This window comes from Panthera uncia, assembly GCF_023721935.1.
Source record: "Panthera uncia isolate 11264 chromosome B3 unlocalized genomic scaffold, Puncia_PCG_1.0 HiC_scaffold_1, whole genome shotgun sequence".
Lineage (NCBI taxonomy): Eukaryota > Metazoa > Chordata > Mammalia > Carnivora > Felidae > Panthera > Panthera uncia.
The window spans coordinates 42,827,436-42,848,398 of record NW_026057582.1 but is presented as its reverse complement, the minus strand read 5'-3'; the positions used below and the strand labels follow the sequence as shown (position 1 = coordinate 42,848,398).

Here is a 20,963-nt window from a genome sequence, read left to right as displayed (position 1 = left end):
CTCATTCAGTTGTCTGACATTCGTTGAATGCCTGCCGGGCCCTCAGTGCTGGGGACGGAAGGATAGATAAAGGCACTCACAGGGCAATGAGAGAGAGTCATCGTCTCTGCCCCCTCCTCACAGCAGTAAAGCGGATACTGGAAATCAGCACTGGCCACCAGGGAAGTTGGGCTGGTTTTCCTTACAATTTTAAAGCACCTAGTTTCCAAGTCTGAGTTAGTGTAATAAAAATTACATTATGTCACAGTAATTGTGTTTGAACTACATTCTAGTGAGTGCCAAGAGAAGGCCTCACAACTCCCCTGTATATTTCAGAAGTAGATTTCAAAGCAACTTGTTACTTTGGGGAAATTTTTATTTCCGAGATACCTGCGATGATGGACTCAAGTCCGTGAATCTGTAATTGACTAGAAGCTGAATTTCTGAAAGTTGTATTTTAAATGTTTATTTTTGACACAGAGACAGAGCATGAGTGGGGGAGGGGCAGAGAGAGAGGGAGACACAGAATGGGAAGCAGGCTCCAGGCTCCGAGCTGTCAGCACAGAGCCCAACGCAGGGCTGGAAGTCACCGCAAGATCATGACCTGGGCCAAAGTCAGGACGCTCAACCGACTGAGCCACTCAGGTGCCCCTGAAAGTCGTATTTTAAATGTTAAAAGTCTTGTTGAAAAATGGGTACTTCTAACAAGAAAAGAGCGTAATGCCTTAGGTACTTGCCAGAAAGAAAACAAAACCAGATTTCAAGCTTACACGGTCTTCTAATTTTCTCCCCAGCTAACCAAATCTGGCCCCACTCTTGGCTTTAATATGCAGACAGGATCACGTGAGCCCAGTGTGTGTAATCCAGGGAAGTCTGCATCTCTCCATTTGTTTCTGAGGTTGCCATCAATGGCCTCAGGTGGCCTGGTTTTGACTGCCACCTTTTACTCCAGATCTCAGTCCTGGCTTAACTCCCAGCGTTCTAAGGGCCAGCTCATCACCATGCTTCTTCCTGCGGGTGAAACGTGTCACAACACCAGCACTGAGAACTCAGGACAGGCAGTGAGCTCCTGGCTTGGCACTCACAGAGGGAAGTCATGGTGAGAACTGGAAGTGGCGCGAAGGTGGATGTCACTCCCATTCTGAAGTTCCTTGGCCATCCCTGCCACAGGGAGTACATTACCTGCCAGCTCAGAGCCATTCACCACCTTCTCGTGTCTCCCTGCAGAACCTCTTTTCCCACTTCTCCATCTTCCCTACGTCAGAGGCGTCTGGAATATAGCCCGCTGCTGGTACTTTCTTCATCAAAAAGTCTCAGGAAAAGCATTTCCCTAACCCAAAAGCATTCACCTTTCCTAACTCCCCAGTTGTTCACGTTCAGCCACATAAAAAGTGGGCAAAAGCTTGAAACTGTAAATTTTCTTTATGTGGGCTCAACACGCAAGGTGCCCTGGATCAGGCATTCAAGGGTTCAGAGTCTCTGTGCTTGCTTCCGTGTTTGAGGGGGAGCAGCCGGGGGTCAGCCTAGGTTGTGTGCTTCCCTGTACTGGGAGCAGTTCCTGGGCTTCTCTATCAGTAGCCCTTTTCATAACTTGGGTCACAAGAATAGTTTGAGTAAACAAGTTAGAACAATGGGGCCCACTAACAACTTGGGGCCTGTAAAATGGCTATTTGCAGGTATTTCCCAGAGTGGCCTGGAAGTGTCTGTGGGGTCCCGTGCCCAGGGCTATGCCAGGTTATGGGGTGAGCCCAGCAAGTCTTCCCGGGGCATTAGTTTCCCAGCAAATTTGGAAATGTTTAAATGTTAGAAGTAGCCAGTATATTATGGAGGAGAATACAAAATTTATAATAATCTTAAGGTAAAATGTTTTAATATGAGAAACTTCACTGCAGGGTACTTTCTCAGATGTCTCCAAGGTTCAGGTGACTCTCTTCCAGTTCAGGCAGCTTTGATGGAAGTTTGAGAAAACACTGTACTTAAAAAGGTACAATCATACAAAAAAGTGTAACTTTTTAAAGGGAGTTCTTTTATGGCACTTGTTAGCTTCTCAGTGTGCAGATAATTGACAAAGTACAGGCATTTCTTCTTCATGTAATGTATGCGTCACGAAAGTTGTGTTTTGGGCTGAGATATTTGTAAATTGAATACTTCTAAATGCAATAGACACTTTTTCAGGAAACCTAAAATTAGTTTATAAATAATCACCCCCCCGATTGCTAGTTTTAATAAGTTTGAGTTGAATAAAATTATTTTTCTTAAAGTGGGTGTTTTCATATAGCTATAAACATCCATTGTCTATTTATCTTGAAAATAGCTCTTTATGAGCTTGGCTTTCAAAAAAATGTCACTTTTATCAAAACCATTGAATTTACCGGACTCAGACCAATGAAAATTTAAGGCTATTTTTATTAGTGGACTTGAGTAGTCTAAGGAGTCTGTTTTAGATTTCTGGCCATATTAAATATTTAAATTATTTCTAATACTTATATTGTCTTAATGAAGCACGTAGAACAAAACAGTTCAGTCACGAAGTTCCTCAGGGCAGATGATTAAATAACCATGAGATTAACCAGGCTAACTTCAAAGTTGATTTGGAATTTTGTACTATCTTTGGCACTAAGCAATTATATTAGTCAAATATAAATGTTCAGAGTACATTTTCATTAACATGCTTTCTATGTCCAGCTACTTCCAAATGCTTTCTTGGTCTTCATAGTGTCATTATTCAATAAATGTTTAATAGAAAGGCTCATTAAAATTTTATTTATTATACTTAATGTAAAAGAGTAGAAATGAAGATAAATGAGGTTGAAGTGGAATGGATAAAATGTAATTGAAATAATTTGGAGTACAATTTAAATAAACTTCTTTGTTAATGTGGAAGTGTTAAAAGTGTGTGACCACAACTTAAGATGTGTTCAAATATATCATTGTGGAGACAATAAGAATATTGTATTACTGGCCTCTAGATTCTTTGAAGAAGACTGTTAGCTTTAGTCTAAAAACAGAAAAGATGAAATTGACTTAGTTTCCTTATTTATTAACTTAGTAAATATCTGGGTTAAACAACTACTTATATTCTGTTCAATGCCATATTGAATCTTGTATGATTATCATTGGCCAGATGGATATAGAGAAATCCTTAAAGAACATTTACATTTTGCAGTGATATTTTTTTTTACTATGATTATCATCTCTATTGCATGGGGAAGGTGTAACAAAATGCCATTGACTTACTGCTGTAGTGTTAAATTATTGTTCTTATCTTTTTATTTGAGAGTGCACGCATGCATGAGCAGGGGAAGGGCAGAGGGAGGATAGAGAATCTTAAGCAGGATCCACGTTCATCGTGGAGCCCGGTGCAGAGCTTGACCTCACAACTGTGAGATCATGACCTGAGCCAAAACCAGGAGTTGGGTGCTTAACTGACTGAGCCATCCAGGCACCCAAAAATAAATTTTTGAATAAACCCTATTAATCTAAAATTTCTATCCTTTGGTTACAGTAATATGGAGAAAATATATGTTTTTCCTGAGACATGATTAAATCAAGTCTTGCAAACTGGTAAATTTGATTTGACTTAAATATTGTTCATATGAAGATACAGTATTGGGTAAAACCGGAGTCATGGCTGTTAGTTTGTCTAATTCAGGGCACAGCACAGGAACAGGTTCTGATTAAAAACAAACAAAAAACACGTTGGCTTGGCTTGGCTTGTATTGATTTGGCTGGCAAAGTGATGTTTGTTAACTACAAACAGAATTGCAGTTGTTGAAACGAGATTTTGTTGAATGTCTATGTTTTTATTTCATTATTAGGCTATCAGCTGCAAAGGTCAACACAGTATATCGTATACTCTGTCAAGGAATCAGACTGTGGTGGTGGAATACACACATGATAAAGATACGGATATGTTTCAGGTAACGTCTTTATTTCTCTTGTTTAATGTGGTGTCCTTACCGTTAGTTTCGGGCATACAGTATGATAGTTCTGTATTTGTGCATATTACAAAATAATCACTACAGTAAGTTCAGCTAACATTTGTCACCACACATAATTGCAAAGTTTTTTTCTTGGGATGACAGCTTTTTAAGATCCACTCTCCTGGCTACTTTCAAATATACAACGCAGTATTATTTACCATAGGCACCGTGCTGTATGTTACATCCCCATGACACATCTTCCTCTCCTTCGTGGAAATTTTAGCACACTTTCCTTCATTTTGATATGTAGTCAGACCTTTTGGCACAGTAGCGTTTAGTGATGTACAAGGAGAAGGACATAAGGATAATATAAAAATTAATTCCTATTTGGTTTTTGAAAGACTAAGAAAAAACTTAGTTCTAAAATTGCAGACAAGCTACATTCTTAGCATTATGTGTACAAATACACATTATTTTTATTTTAGAATGAAAATTTTTTAAACCAATCACTTTGAAAAGCAAACATGTTCAAAATACTTCCTAAATAACACTTGAATCAGAAAGGACATTGATACTACAAGTATAGGCCTTTTTAAAAAGAACTATAGAACATTATGTAGCAAAACTCAAGAGATGTGACTGACCTCATACTCAGAAGGAAATGTAAAAATTGAAGTGCTTTCATTATAGAAGGGAGGGAAGGAGGAAGGAAATCAAGAAACTAACCATTGGTCTCTAAGAGTTCTCTTTAAAAAATGAAAGTAAGAAAATACAGAACAGGGTCATGAATAGTGGTTCCTATTAGTGGTATATAATAGGAAGTCCAAAAATAGATCAAAAGAAAGCAGAAGGAAGGAAATGAAAAGGGAAAAAAATCATCAATTTAGGAAGAAGAGAATTTATAATATATTCAAGATTTGGTGCTTTAAAACAACAAAAAATTAAAATTAAGGCTAATAAAGGGAAAAAAAATCAAACTCAAATTGGGAGCCATGAGGTTTTGCATTTCTTTCTTTCTTTTTTTTTTTTTTTTTTTTTGAATGCTTTTATTTGAGAGAGAGAGAGAAGAGAGACAGAATGAGGGAGACAGAGGATCCAAAGCAGGCTCTGTGAGATCATGACCTGAGCCGAGGTTGGACACTTAACCTACTGAGCCACACAGGTGTCCATAGGCTTTGCATTTCTGTATGGAGAGTTAACTTATGAAATAAACGGTATTAAAACAAGTGTCAAAACAATATCATAGATCGCATCCTAAAGGGGGAATAAGTAGTTCTGAAAAATAAGAAAATATGCTCAACCTACCTCAAAAAGAGAAATGTGGCTTCGCATCGCACAGCCACATTATGTTTCACTTATCAGATTGGCAAAAATCTGAAAGGTCTTGTCAGAGATGTGGGAAAACCCTCTCCTACTCCTATAAACTGGTATGACCTGTGTGCAGCAGTGAGTTAGAGATGCTGGTGAAAATGAAAAATGCTTGCACTCTTTGACTCCGCTCTTCTGTTTCTAGAGATTTACCCCAAAGATACCCCTACATACATGCAGAATTACATTTTTACCAAGTTATTGCTCAAGGCAAGATTTAGTAGCCAAAGATTGTGAACAACCTAAATGTCCTTCAGTAGGGGACCGGTTTGGTAAATTCAGGTACAGCCATACAGTGGAGGTCTCCAAGACTAAAAGAGAAGAAGAAAAAGCTTGTGTGGATGTGGAAAGAGCTCCAAACATAGTTAATGAATTAAATACTAGTATTATTAATTATATTGAGCCATTGATAATATATTCAATTAAGATTATTTAATCTTTGGGGTGCCTGGGTGGCTCAGTCAGTTGAACGTCCGATTCTTGATTTCCGACTCTTGATTTAGGCTCAGGTTGTGGGATCGAGCCCTGCGTTGTGCTCTGAGCTGACAGAGTGGAACCTGCTTGTCATTCTCTCTCTCCCTCTGCCCCTCCACAACTCATGCACTTGCACCTGTGCTCTCTCTCTCTCTCTCTCAAAATGAAACATTTTAGGGGCACCTGGGTGGCTCAGTCGGTTGAACGTTGGACTTGACTCAGATCATGATCTCATGGTTCATGGGTTTGAGCCCTGCATTGGGCTCTGGGCTGACAGCTCAGGGCCTGGAGCCTGCTTCAGATTCTGTGTCTCCCTCTCTCTCTGCTCCTCCCCTGCTCACACTCTGTCTGTCTCTCAAAAATAAATAAAGATTTTTTTAAAAACATTTTTTTTAAAAGGTAAACATTTTAAAAAAGATTAGCTAATCTTAAATAGTAATAAATTTGTTATTAAATATTAAATAGTATATTATTAAATATTAGCATAGATAAATGATTTAAATAATGCTTATATGCATTAAAAATCTCCAAGAGGACAAATCAGACATTATTACTAAAGTAGCTGCCTTTGTGGGGAAGAGGTCTGGGTAGGGGGAACATGGGGGGCTATTTCACACTATGATTTTTGAACCATGTGAATGTGTTAGCTATTTTATAAAAAGCTAAACAATCCTAGATAGTGTCATAGTCCTAGATATGGACAAATTAATTAAGGGCCCCAAAAGTAATATTTATCATAGACAAAATATTAACAGTGGTTTTAGTCATGCCATTCCATTTTATAACATTCTAAATGTTTTTTCTTCTCCTTCAACCAGAGAAAATCTCTTCCTAAATAAATGTATGCCTACACTTCCCTGTTGATGATTTTAGTGGACTTCATAATAATATTTTAATACTTCCCAAAATTATTTTCCAAGATTCCAAGATTTCCAAATAAATCTTCTATTTACAAGATTTTTTACATAGGTTTTTTACACATGTCTTACCTAGAGAACAGATTCTCAATACCAAAAAAAAAAAAAAAAAAGCATCAAGAAAATTGTACAGTGGTCGGTGGTACAGTTTTTACCACTTTCTTTTTTGTTTGTTTTGTTTTTATTTTTTAAAATTTACATCCAAATTAGCATATAGTCAAACAATGATTTCAGGAGTAGATTCCTTAATGCCCCTTACCCATTTAGCCCATCCCCCCTCCCACAACCCCTCCAGCGACCCTTAGTTTGTTCTCCATATTTACGAGTCTCTTCTGTTTTGTCCCCCTCCCTGTTTTTATATTATTTTTGTTTCCCTTCACTTATGTTCATCTGTTTTGTCTCTTAAAGTCCTCATATGAGTGAAGTCATATGATTTTTCTTTCTCTGACAAATTTCACTTAGCATAATACCCTCTAGTTCCATCCATGTAGTTGCAAATGACAAGATTTCATTCTTTTTGATTGCCGAGTAATACTCCATTGTATGTATATACCACATTTTCTTTATCCATTCATGCATCAATGGACATTTGGGCTCTTTCCATACCTTGGCTATTGTCAATAGTGTCGCTTCGAAACAGCACACCTGTATCCCTTGGATAAATGCCTAGTAGTTCAATTGCTGGGTTGTAGGGTAGTTCTATTTTTAGTTTTTTGAGGAATCTCCATACTGTTTTCCAGAGTGGCTGCACCAGCTTGCATGGCCACCAACAATGCAAAAGAGACCCTCTTTCTCCACATCCTCACCAACATCTGTTGTTGCCTGAGTTGTTAATGTTAGCCATTCTGACAGGTGTAAGGTGGTATCTCATTGTGGTTTTGATTTGTGTTTCCCTGATGATGAGTGATGTGGAGCATTTTTTCATGTGTCTGTTTGCCATCTGGATGTCTTCTTTGGAGAAGTGTCTATTCATGTCTTTTGCCCATTTCTTCACGGGATTCTTTGTTTTTTGGGTGTTGAGTTTGATAAGTTCTTTATAGATTTTGGATACTAACCCTTTATCTGACATGTCGTTTGCAAAAATCTTCTCCCATTCTGTGTGTTGCCTTTTGGTTTTGCTGATTGTTTCTTTCGCTGTGCAGAAACTTTTTATTTTGATGAGGTCCCAGTAGTTCATTTTTGCTTTTGTTTCCCTTACCTCCAGAGACGTGTTGAGTAAGAAGTTGCAGGCGAGATCAAAGAGGTTTTTGCCTGCTTTCTCCTCTAGGATTTTGATGGCTTCCTGTCTTACATTGAGGTCTTTCATCCATTTTGAGTTCATTTTTGTGTATGGTGTAAGAAAGTGGTCCAGGTTCATTCTTCTTCATGTTGCTGTGCAGTTTTCCCAATGCCATTTGCTGAAGAGACTGTCTTTATTCCATTGGATATTCTTTCCTGCTGTGTCAAAGATTTGTTGGCCATATGTTTGCGGGTCCATTTCTGGGTTCTCTGTTCTGTTCCGTTGATCTGAGTGTCTGTTCTTGGGCCAGTACCATACTGTCTTGATGATTACAGCTTTGTAGTATAGCCTGAAGTCTGGGATTTTGATGCCTCCTGCTTTGGTTTTCTTTTTCAAGATTGCTTTGGCTATTCAGGGTCTTTTCTGGTTCCATACAAATTTTAGGATTATTTGTTCTAGCTCTGTGAAGAATGCTGGTGTTATTTTGATAAGGATTGCATTGAATATGTAGATTGCTTTGGGCGGTATTGACATTTTAACAATATTTGTTCTTCCTATCCAGGAGCATGGAATCTTTTTCCATTTTTTTGGGTCTTCTTCAAATTCTTTCATAAGCTTTCTATAGTTTCCAGTGTATAGATTTTTTTCACCTCTGGTTAGATTTATTCCTAGGTATTTTATGGTTTTTTTGTGCAACTGTAAATGGGATTGATTCCTTGATTTCTCTTTCCATTGCCTCATTGTTGGTGTATAGGAATGCAACCGATTTCTGTGCATTGATTTTATATCCTGCAACTTTGTTGAATTCATGAATCAATTCTAGCAGTTTTTTGGTGGAATCTTTTGGGTTTTCCATATAGACTATCATGTCATCTGCGAAGAATGAAAGTTTGACCTCCTGGCCTATTTGGATGCCTTTTATTTCTTTGTGTTGTCTGATTGCAGAGGCTAAGACTTCCAATACTATGTTGAATAACAGTGGTGAGAGTGGACATCCCTGTCTTGTTCCTGACCTTAGGGGGAAAACTCTCAGTTTTTCCCCATTGAGGATGATATTAGTGGTAGGTCTTTAATAGATGGCTTTTATGATCTTGAGGTTTGATCCTTCTATCCCTACTTTCTTGAGGGTTTTTATCAAGAAAGGATGCTGTATTTTTGTCAAATGCTTTCTCTGCACCTGTTGAGAGGATCATATGGTTCTTGTCCTTTCTTTTATTGATGTGATGAATCATGTTAATTGTTTTGCGGATATTGAACCAGCCCTGCATCCCAGGTATGAATCCCACTTGGTCATGGTGAATATTTTTTTAATGTATTGTTGGATCCGGTTGGCTGGTATCTTGTTGAGGATTTTTGCATCCATGTTCATCAGGGAAATTGGTCTATAGTTCTCCTTTTTAGTGGGGTCTGTGTCTGGTTTTGGAATCAAGGTAATGCTGGCTTCATGGAAAGAGTTTGGAAGTTTTCCTTCCATTTCTATTTTTTGGAACAGTTTCAAGAGAATAGGTGTTAACTCTTCCTTAAATGTTTGGTAGAATTCCCCTGGAAAGCCATCTGGCCCTGGGTTTTTGTTTTTTGGCAGATTTTTGATTACTAATTCAATTTCCTTACTGGTTATGGGTCTGTTCCAATTATCTATTTCTTCCTGTTTCAGTTTTGGTAGTGTATATGTTTCTAGGAATTTGCCCATTTCTTCCAGATTACCCATTTTATTGGTATATAATTGCTCATAATATTCTCTTACTATTATTTTTATTTCTCTTGTGTTGGTTGTGATCTCTCCTCTTTCATTCTTCATTTTATTTATTTGGGTCCTTTCCTTTTTCTTCTTGATTAAACTGGCTAGTGGTTTATCAATTTTGTTAATTCTTTCAAAGAACTAGCTTCTGGTTTCATTGATCTGTTTTTCTTTTGGTTTTGATAGCATTAATTTCTTTATTATTTATTATTATTATTTATTTATTATTATATAGGTCTAATCTTTATTATTTCCTGTCTTCTGCTGGTTTGGGGTTTTATTTGCTGTTCTTTTTGCAGCTCCTTAAGGCGTGAGGTGAGGTTGTGTATCTGAGATCTTTCTTCCTTCTTTAGGAAGGCCTGGATTGCCATATACTTTCCTCTTATGACCACCTTTGCTGCATCCCAGAAGTTTTGGGTTGTGGTGTTATCATTTTCATTGACTTCCATATACTTTTTAATTTCCTCTTTAACTACTTAGCCCATTCATTCGTTAGTAGGATGTTCTTCAGTCTCCAAGTATTTGTTACCTTTCCAAATTTTTTTCTTGTGGTTGATTCCAAGTTTCATAGCATTGTGGTCTGAAAATATGCACGGTATGATCTCAGTCTTTTTGTACTTACTTAGGGCTGATTTGTGTCCCAGTATATGGTCTATTCTGGAGAACGTTCCATGTGCACTGGAGAAAAATGTATATTCTGCTTTAGAATGAAATGTTCTGAATATATCTGTTAAGTCCATCTGGTCCAGTGTGTCATTCAAAGCCATTGTTTCCGTGTTGATTTTTTGATTAGATGATCTGTCCATTGCTGTGAGCGGGGTGTTGAAGTCTCCTACTATTATGGTATTAATATCAATGAGTTTCTTTATGTTTGTGATTAATTGATTTATATATTTGGGTGCTCTCAGACTTGGCACATAAATATTTACAATTGTTAGGTCTTCTTGGTGGATAGACCCCTTGATTATGATAAAATGCCCTTCTGCATCTCTTGATACAGTCTTCGTTTTAAAGTCTAGATTGTCTGATATAAGTATGGCTACTCTGGCTTTCTTTTGTTGACCATTAGCATGATAGATGGTTCTCCATCCACTTATTTTCAATCTGAAAATGTCTTTAGGTCTAAAGTGGGTCTCTTGTAAACAGCATATAGATGGATCTTGTTTTCTTACCCATTCTGTTACCCTGTCTTTTGATTGGAGCATTGAGTCCATTGACGTTTAGAGTGAATACTGAAAGATATGAATTTATTGCCATTATGATGCTTGTAGAGTTGGAGTTTCTGGTGGTGTTCTCTGGTCCTTTCTAATCTTCTGTTGCTTTTGGGTGTGTGTGTGTGTGTGTGTGTATTTTTTTCATCTTTTCTCCCTTCAGAGAGTCCTCCTTAAAATTTCTTACAGGGCTGGTTTAGTGGTCACAAACTCCTTTAATTTTTGTTTGTCGATTTTTTACCACTTTCAAATCAACACATCACTGCAATGGCACCTGTAATTTCATCACTATTCTTTAGCGACATGTTGGGATATAGATAGTTCTTCACTATTGTACAGTCACATTCCACTCACATTGTTCACTTTCCCCCTCACCTCTGCAAATGCAAGATGAGCGAAAGATTCATGAGAATCTTAACATGAGATGCATCGTCTTGACAAAATAAGTGCCCAATACAGTACCTTTACCATAGACACAGTGTTATCCAGCAGATCTCTGGAATGCGTTCATCTTGTGGAACTGAAACTTTGTACCTATTAAACAGTGATTCCCATTTCCCTCCACCCCCAGTCCCTGGCAGCCATCATTCTGCTCTGTTTCTATTGATTGTGTAGATACTGCACATAATCAGAATCGGGCAATATTTGTAATATCCTCCAGGTTTATGCATGTTGGTGCATGTGGCAGGATTTCCTCTTTTGTAAAACTGAATAATATCCCATTGGATGTTTATACCACATTTTCTTTATCCATTCACCCTTTGCAGACCTTTCGGTTGTATCTAGATCTTGGCTACAGTAAGTAATGCTGCAGTGAACATGGGGAGCAGATACCTCTTTGAGATCCTGATTTCAGGTTTTTTTGGTTTTTCTTTTGTTTTGTTTTTAATAAATACCCAGAAACAGGATTGCTGAATCGCATGGTAGTTTTGTTTTTAATTTTTTGAGGAACCTCCATACAGTTGTAAACATCTAAGTGCTTTTTGCATACTTCCTATTCCACCACATGGAATATTTGAAAGCCTCAATATTTAACGAGAGTAATTTATTACCACTTCATCAGAAGCACACTTAAGTGAAATTGACATTATTTTTAACTGCACATGCACAGCGATGAAGAATGCAGTGGCTGTTAGTACACTTTGGTGCCGCTGCCTTGATTCCTGCTAAAGCACTTGATTGCCTGAGCATCATCAGAATAAATGTTAGCACAGTGGAAAAGGCAAATGGCACGTTTGTATTATTATGAAAGTGATTTTTGGCTTCATGGACCTGGTCCTTAGAAAAGGTTTCAGGGCTCTTAAATAGGGAGAACAAACAGAGGGTTACTGGAGGGGTTGTGGGAGCGGGGATGGGCTAAATGGGTAAGGGGCAGTAAGGAATCTACCCCTGAAATCATTGTTGTGCTATATGCTAACTAACTTGGATGTAAATTTAAGAAAGAAAAAAAAGAAAGAAAGAAAAAAAGTCTCAGGGACCCACAGAGGTTCATAGACTACACTGAGAAATACCAAATTATACTATACTAACCTCTTAAATTGCATAGCTGAAGAAATTTGGGTCTTTGAGAGGAAAGGTAACTAGCTACTAGGGGCAGAAAAGGCATTACTGGCAGAAGTAAGATTTACGTCTCTGGAGTTCTACATTCTCTACATAGTACCTCTTTAAATAAAGCATGGTAATTCAACAAGAATTTATAGATTTACTAAGAAAACATAACACATTTGTCATTTTAACTAAAATAATCTGATTCTACTTGCAAAATAACTAGACCTGTGGGAGGATTACTATCAGGTCATTTCTCTGCAGAGTAAAACTAAGGCATTCTCAGAAGGCCCTGAACAATCAAGCTTGTTTTAATTTTTCTTCCTTTTACAAGTTCTTATGTCCCAAACCCACCACAGACAAAGGTTACTGAGCAAAAAGCACTGTAGCATTCCTATTTCTCAAGCCTGAACCTTGGTGTTGAGGGCTGTTCATTGTAGCCATTATCTATAAAATGATTTCTAAGTTAATTGAGAATTTAAAAGCAGAACATCAGACTGAACCAAAGAAGGTCCTTGTGCTGCTTTTCCCACTGTGGAACAGACAGTAGGCTCAGAACTTGGAAATATTATTGCCTAAGGAAGAAAATATCAATTATATCTGAATTTAAGAGATGGGTTAAGGGTAAGAAAGTCTGAGTTAATATAGCAACAGTTTCTTAGTAATTTTCTAGAATAGGAGTAAATGAAAGAGGGAATAGTGTAGCTATTGAGAAAGCAAAATATTTTTTTTTAAATGTTTATCAAAGAAATCAAAGGAAGTGATGAAATGTCTTATAGGGTCCCTAAAGGGAAGTATGATGCCAAATGCATATTGACCATCAGGGTAAGGAAATCAGCCAGGCCTCAAGATTTCTGTTTCATAATTTGGACCCTGGGTGCTGCCATACCTTATGTTTTTGGTTTTTGTTTGGTTGGTGTTTAATTTAGTTGGTTTGTAGTACTTTTATTTGTTTTTAATGCGTATTTATTTTTGAGAGAGAGAGAGAGCATGACAGGGGCATGAGAGAGAGGGAGACACAGAATCCAAAGCAGGCTCCAGGCTCTGAGCTGCCAGCACAGAGCCAGATGCCGGGCTCAAATCCACGAACTGCAAGATCATGACCTGTGTTGAAGTTGGATGCTTAACCAACTGAGCCACCTACGCACCCCTATAGTACTTTTTGATGGCAATGTTTAAGTAGCATATATCTAGTTGAGAAAAGTTAAAGAATATTTGCTATTTAAATAGTTTTTTTGGGGGGTGACTTGGTGCCTCCATTGGTTGAATGTCTGACTTTTGATTTTGGCTCAGGTACTGATCTCATGGTCATGCGATTGAGCCCTGTGTTGAGTCCTGCTTCAGGCCCTGTGCCGAGTATGGAGCCTGCTTAAGATTCTGTCTTTCCCTCTGCCCCTCTCCTGCCTTCACATGCTCATGCTTGCTGTCTCTCTTAAAAAAAAAAAAAAAAAAAAAAAAAAGAGAGAGAGAGAGAGTTATTTCTTAAAGCATTGTGTGTCTCTCTCACAGAGATCAAGCTGACTGTCAGAATCTCCCATTCATCAGTTTCATTTCTTGAGCACCTGCTATGTATCAGATACTCCTGTAGTTACTGAAGACAGACAGCCAGGGCTCCCCTCTCATGGAGGCTGCATCCTAGAGGAGGCAAACGGACCACAAATAAGCATTCAAGGGGGGAGGAATGGGGCTGCCAAAGCCCCAAGCAGGAGCAGAATGAAGGAGGAGGACAGTGAAATGAGATGAGCTTGGAGAGGTGGGGCCTTTAAGGCCAAGTAAAAAAATTGAGTTTTAAGCAAGGGAGGGGTACAATCTGATTGATATTTCTTAAAGATATCTTCAAGTACTCTCTCGAAAGGAATGGAGGTGACATGTGTGAAAACAGAGACCAGTTTGGGGACTAAGGCAATGCAATCCTAGTAAAAACTGACAGTAACTGGAACTAAGGTGGGAGAAATGAAAGGACGGAAGCTGTGTTTGGAGGCAGTGTTGACAGGTGGCTGCAAAGGAAGGTAAACAATCAAGGATAATATTTTGATACTGAGTTTCAGCTTGAGCAAATTGGGTACCAGTCGTTGGCAGGGCATCTAGGGATTGAAGAAGAATCCAGGCTCTGTTTAGAACATGTTACATTTCGAGATGCTTATTAGATTCCGAAGTGGAGATTGGGCATGATAGTCTGAAGCTCTGGTAAAGATCAGGACTTTTGGCTAATAGTAGGATTTAACGAGATTACCTGGGGAGAGAAGAGAAAGAGAAGGGAAGGGGATGATTTACCAACTAACCTGTAGGGTTTCCTTATTCTTTCTTTTTTTATTTACTTATTTTGAGAGAAAGGGCACTCGAGGGAGCCGGGGAGGGGCAGAGGGAGAGAGAGAATCCCAAGCAGGCTCCACACTCCATGCAGAGCCCAACACGGGGGCTCAGTCTCACGAACCACGACAGCATGACCTGAACTGAAACCAAGCATCGACCGCTTAACCAACTGAGCTACCAAAGCACCCCGGGCTGCATTATTCTAATACCAGGTACAGATGTGCCAGGATGTGCTGGCTGAGCTCTGCAGTAGTGCGATCAGTACTGCCCTGAGGTAGAAACTCCACAGGGTGGGTTGAGAGAAGTTGAGTGAGGGAGGAGTCAGGACATGGGAGGGTGGTAACTAGTGACAGGTTTTTCAAGAAGTATTGCCTCTAACCGAACTGGAGAGATGGGGCCATAGGTTAAAGGCTGCTTGCAGGGGAACGAATGTGTTTTGTTTTTTAATTTTTGTTAATGTTTATTTATTTTAACGTTTATTTATTTTTGAGACAGAGAGAGACAGAGCGTGAACGGGGGAGGGGCAGAGAGAGAGGGAGACACAGAACCGGAAGCAGGCTCCAGGCTCTGAGCCATCAGCCCAGAGCCCGACGCGCGGCTCGAACTCACGGACCTCGAGATCATGACCTGACCTGAAGTCGGACACCCAACCGACTGAGCCACCCAGGCGCCCCAATGTGTATTTATTTTTAAGAGAGAGAATGCAAGTGAGGGAGGGACAGAGAGAGAGACAGAGACACAGAATCCGAAGCAGGCTCCAGGCTCCAACCTGTCAGCACAGAGCCCAATGCGGGACTCGAACCCACAAACTGTGAGATCTTGACCTGAGCCGAAGTCGGACACTTAACCAACTGAGCCATCCAGGTGCCCTGGAAGGAATGTGTTTTTAAAGATGAGAGAGACTAACCTAGAACAGTGCTAATCAAAGTGTGCTCAGCTGAGCATCCAAGCGTCTGTTAATGGTACAGAATGAGCTGAGTAGGACATGGAGAGGAGTTTGGAAACCATTACGGCACATTTTATAGTACCTGAAACACCCAAGCAGATGATCATTTTTCTAATACTCATTTTTATTGTACTTTTAAAAAGTATCAGTGACAAGTTGCTGTTTAAAAAAAAAAAAATTGGTCCTTTTACCCCCACAGAGTCACAGAGTTGGAGAAGCTTCACAATGTGTTTGGTAGCTGATGGCAAGATCTAGTATAAAGAGAGAAATTGAAGATTCAGGAGAGAGAGGGGACAATATCAGGAGCAAAATCCTTGGGAAGAATATGGAGACGCCAACATCAGTAGAGAGATTGGTCTTGGATAGAAGCAGCAACATTCCATCCTTGTCATAGGAGGGACATCAGAAAATAAGGTTACAGATACAGGGATATGGGTAGCGTTGGTCCAGGAAAGGTGAGAGAGGCCCTTCCAAGTTCTTCAATGCCATCTTACCTGTACTGACTTCGACTGACAACCAGGCAAACCCAAACTTTTCTAAAATATATAAAATTGAAAATGCTGAATGATGCCCTGTCTGTGGTATCAGTAAAATTCTCCCTGTGGTTACTCTATGAGTATCAGCACTGTACGATTATCAAGTGAAATTCAGGAACATCTTGGCTTGTCTACATGACTCCCCTTAAGATAATGTAGAGTTGATCCAGTATTCAAAAGGATGGGTTCCAAGTTTTGCGCACGGGGTGAGTTTTCAGTAGGAAAGTGGCTTAGAGTTTTGGGTTTTTTTTCCTGGCAAAAGCAACATGTATCCGAAAGTATAAAATTTTACTGGCACCCTATAGGTTAGATTTAAGTGGGAGTGAATTGATAAACAAATCAAACATGACCAGTCAGATAAGTATCATGACTTGAAATAATTGATTGTAACGGTATGTTCCAGTTGAAATGTCATGTTTTACAGTCCATTTCAGTTAATTCATCAAGACATTAATATATTGGGATGAAATCACAGTGGCCTTTACAGAAGAGAGTAATCGTTGTGTGTGACAAGCCTGTGACATTCTACTAGAGCATGGCTTTAGCTTTGAGCTTACAACAGAGCTTGAAGAGCCGTTGCCCTCTTCATGGAGGTAACAGAAATGATGTCAGAGACCGTGTCTTTGTGAGAGCTCCAGGCAATTGTAGAACTCACCCCATTTCACTCCCCAGCTTCATTGGACAAGGTTATTCATTGGACAGTACAAGTTTATTCCTGAGTTTAGAGTAGCCTTTATTTTCTTGTTTATACTTTTCTGTATTTGTAGAATATTTTGCAATAAGTATTTGTTACTTTTCTAATTAAAAAAAAATTTTTAAGTGAAATAGATTAAAGGTAAATACTGTATGATATCAATTATATGTGGAATCTAAAAAAAAAAAAAAAAAAAATCAAAACCATGGAGGCAGAGACTAGAATGGTAGTTACCAGGGGCTGAGGGGGTGGGGGAAAGAGGGAGAAGTTGGTCACATAGTACAAACTTCCAGCTGTAAGATGAATAGGTTCTGGGGATCGAATGTACAGCATGGTGATTATAGTTAATAATACTGTATTGTATACTTGAAAGTCGCTAAGAGAATAGCTTTTATAAAAAGAAAAGAAAAAGGCTCAAAGAAAGAGAGCAGTCTGAATCAGAGCTTCTGAGTTACACACCCAGCTTTTAAATGAATCTAGCAGACAGGGCACCTGGGTGGCTCAGTCAGTTAAGCATCTGACTTTGGCTCGGGTCATGATCTCAAGGTTTGTGAGTTCAAGCCTGGCGTCAGGCTCTGTGCTGACAGCTCAGAGCCTGGAGCCTGCTTTGGATATTCTCATTCTCATATTCTCTCTCTCTCTCTCTCTCTCTCTCTCTCTCTCTCTTACTCTGCTCTTCCCCTGCTAATGCTCTGTCTCTCATTCTCTCAAAAATAAACACAAAAAAAAAAATTAAATGAATCTAGCAGAGGGAAGACTCTCAACTTTAGAAAGATGAATTCTATGGTAAGGTTTTATAATATCTCTTAATTTAGGTTTTATGCTGCATTTTAAACAAGTTATATATTTTCTAAACCTGAAATGCATATATTCAGGCAATATGCATCTATTCAAGTTGATGAGTTTTAGTGAAACCAGAGGTTTCATTTATGCCAGGCACATTTCATTAGGACAAGAAATTAAGTGTTGTAAAAAAAAGAGAGAGAGAGAGACAGAAAATAGATGAATGCTGTCTGTTGGCTTAATAGAGATAGTCTGTGCATAAAAATGTGTGAGATTTACAAAAGAAATACAATAATTTTCCAGGAAGCCAACAGAGCTAAATGATGCAAGATAATTTTTTTTTTTTACTTTTATTCATTTGGATGAAAAATACATCTTATGTGTTAGATAGAATTTTGAGATCACGATAAAAATACCTGGGAAATTGACTTTTAGGGGGGCTTATATGTACACATCTGGGAGTTCCATGTGTCCTTCCCCTTGTCAGCTTCTGAATCAAAGTCACTAGTGTTAGGAGAGAACATTAATATCATATTTTAGTGAGAAATGATTTATTTACATATAAATGATTTTAATTTAAAAAGTCTCTTTGGCATATATATAACATTTATCACTTTTTACTAGTTAAGAGATGCATAGAACAGCATTACATGAACATTTTAATATTTTGTCTTGAGGATTTTTGAAAATTTTTTTTAAAGTTTATTTTTGAGAGAGAGAGACAGAGCACGAGTGGGGGAGAGGCAGAGAGAAAGGGAGACATAGAATCTGAAGCAGGCTCCAGGCTCCGAGCTGTCAGCACAGAGCCCAGTGTGGGGCTTGAACTCACGAACAGTGAGATCATGACCTGAGCCAAAGTCAGACACTTAACCAACTGAGCCACCCAGGCACCCCTTGAGAATTTTTTTATTTGTAAACAAGTACTTAACTCTTCCCAGTTTCCAGGACAGAGCGGTGCCTCCCTTATTTGGATTTATTGAATATGAAAACCTTTTCTAGAACTGTAAGATCTTCCTCATGAAATCTATTCTTTCTGAAGCATTTAAATTTACCAAGGAAAATAAGTCAACATAATATTATTGGCAACTCTTTTAGACTTTCCCAAGAGAGATTTTTTTTTCAATCCAAAATTGAAATGTTAAGACCAGCTTTTTAAATATTTCACTTGACTACATCCCAAACTTTGGGCTGACTTGTATAGCCCTTTACATCATTCCCATTTACAGAGAGTATGGCAACAGGCATTTAGTCTATGTCTGGGTTAGGGCTATTCTTGCCCCACGCCATGAGTCACTGGATTTACTTAGGGAAAACAGTCCCTGTGGCTGGGCAACAGTTCCTTTGTTTCTTGGCTTTCTTTAAAATCTTGGTTTTTTCCAGCTAGAAGTAGAGGGGCAGAAGGGGTGAGGGAGAGAATAATTCTCTATTAGAATAATATTTTTACCTGGTCCAAGAAATACAATCTGTTGGGGGGCAAGACTTCATGTTTTTCTCCCAGATAAAAAATTTAGCTTTTCTCTTAATATTTAAAATCTGATGATCGGTTACTATAATATCTCACTTAAACAAGAAAAGGAACAGAACTACATTTTTTTTTCCATTAAATTCTTACCCTCAGAGCAGAGATAATAAATGTTAAAAGGATCCTGAACACTCATTCCATGTGAACAAAATATGGTGACATACTTTTCAAAATGAGTCATGAGTGCATTTGATTTATTTAGGTGGGCAGATCAACAGAAAGCCCTATCGACTTCGTTGTTACAGACACAATTTCGGGCAGTCAGAACAATGATGAGGCCCAGATTACACAAAGCACCATATCCAGGTTTGCCTGCAGGATCGTCTGCGACAGGAGTGAACCTTACACAGCACGGATATTCGCAGCCGGATTCGACTCTTCCAAAAACATATTTCTTGGAGTAAGTACTATGACTAAGCCCATTGTTTCAAGAATAACACCCATTATTATCAGCTATAACAGTTAATTGTGGCCAAAAATCTGCTTGACACGACGCCTCTAGTTACATTTGGAGATTTTGGTTTTCAGATGGTGGAGTTTTGTAAGGCTGTTACTAAAAATCTGAAAGTAATGAAGTTCCTTGATACTTGTTCCACTTGCTGTATTATAGTATGTACAGTAATTACTTTTTAAAAAATGTACATTAACATTGTTCTTAATGTATTCTTAGTAGATTTAAGGGAGGTGATTTCAGAGGGAAAAATAATGGTCAAATCTACGTAAATAGGGTTCAAAGGAAAAAGTGACGTTCATTCATTCAAAAAATTTTCATTGGGTATTGGCTGTGCTCCCGGTCATGTGTCATAGATGTGATATTGCAGAGAACAAAACAGATTAAGGCTTCATAAGGCTTCTCTGGCTTCATAAGGCTTCCATGTAAATCAAACCCAGAAGTTTTGGTGAATGTTCAGTTTTAATATAGTTTTGGGTTTTTTTTTTATTCGGGATGTTTTTGCGAGGACAAAAACCATCCGGAATGGCCTAAACAATAATAAAAATGTATTATTTCATGTAACAAGGAGTGCCAGGGAAGACAGTTCCAGGGCTGATTGCTTCAGTGGTTCTGTGACATCCAGGGAACCAGGTTGGCTCTGTCATGCCCCTCCCTCCCTGTGCAAATCAGGCTTCCTCAGGCAGCCTTAGGGCTGAGAGATGGCTCCTGCACTCCATACGTCCCTCCACATAACAACTTGTAGCTGAAGAAGAGGCGGGCACAGGCAGTTTCTATCCTTATCCCTTTTTATTGTTTTGTTATTTACTTTTTGTAGTTGAATAAATTTGACACGTACCATTGTGTAAATGTAAGGGGTGCAGTCCTGTTACTTTGATACATTTGTATGTTGTAAAAGACTTGCTGATGTAGCAATATTTACCACATTCACAACTATAGTACAATAATATGGTCTATATTCATATTATGGTGCCTTAAATCTCAATGGCTAATTTGCTGCTCATTACAAGTTGTACCCTTAAACACCATCAATCTTACCACTCTCTCCAGGTCCCTCTGCCCCCATCCATCCCTGGTAACCACTTTGTTTTGCATAGGCTTAACTTTTTTAGATTCCACCTATAAATGATATCCTATAGTACTTATTTTCTCTGACTTGCTTAGCATAATGCGCTCAGTGTCCATCTGTGTTGTTGCAAATGGAAGGATATCCTCCTTTCTCATGGGTAAATAATATTTTACTGTGTATATGTACAGTGTCTTTTTTTATCCATTCATTCATTGATGGGCGTTGGGGTGGTTTCCAATAATGGCCGTTGGGAATAATGAGATAAACACGGGAGT

The 20,963-nt window shown here is 38.6% G+C and overlaps 1 protein-coding gene across 1 annotated transcript in view; it reads left to right on the top strand.

The window, feature by feature from the left end:
- PELI2 (pellino E3 ubiquitin protein ligase family member 2) overlaps positions 1–20,963 on the top strand; it is a 208,744-nt gene that overhangs the window by 173,263 nt on the left and 14,518 nt on the right. Inside the window, exons 3-4 of the mRNA XM_049611552.1 lie at positions 3,798–3,899; positions 19,371–19,568. Coding sequence (XP_049467509.1) covers positions 3,798–3,899; positions 19,371–19,568 — 300 coding nt within the window. The remainder of the gene's footprint in view (positions 1–3,797; positions 3,900–19,370; positions 19,569–20,963) is intronic.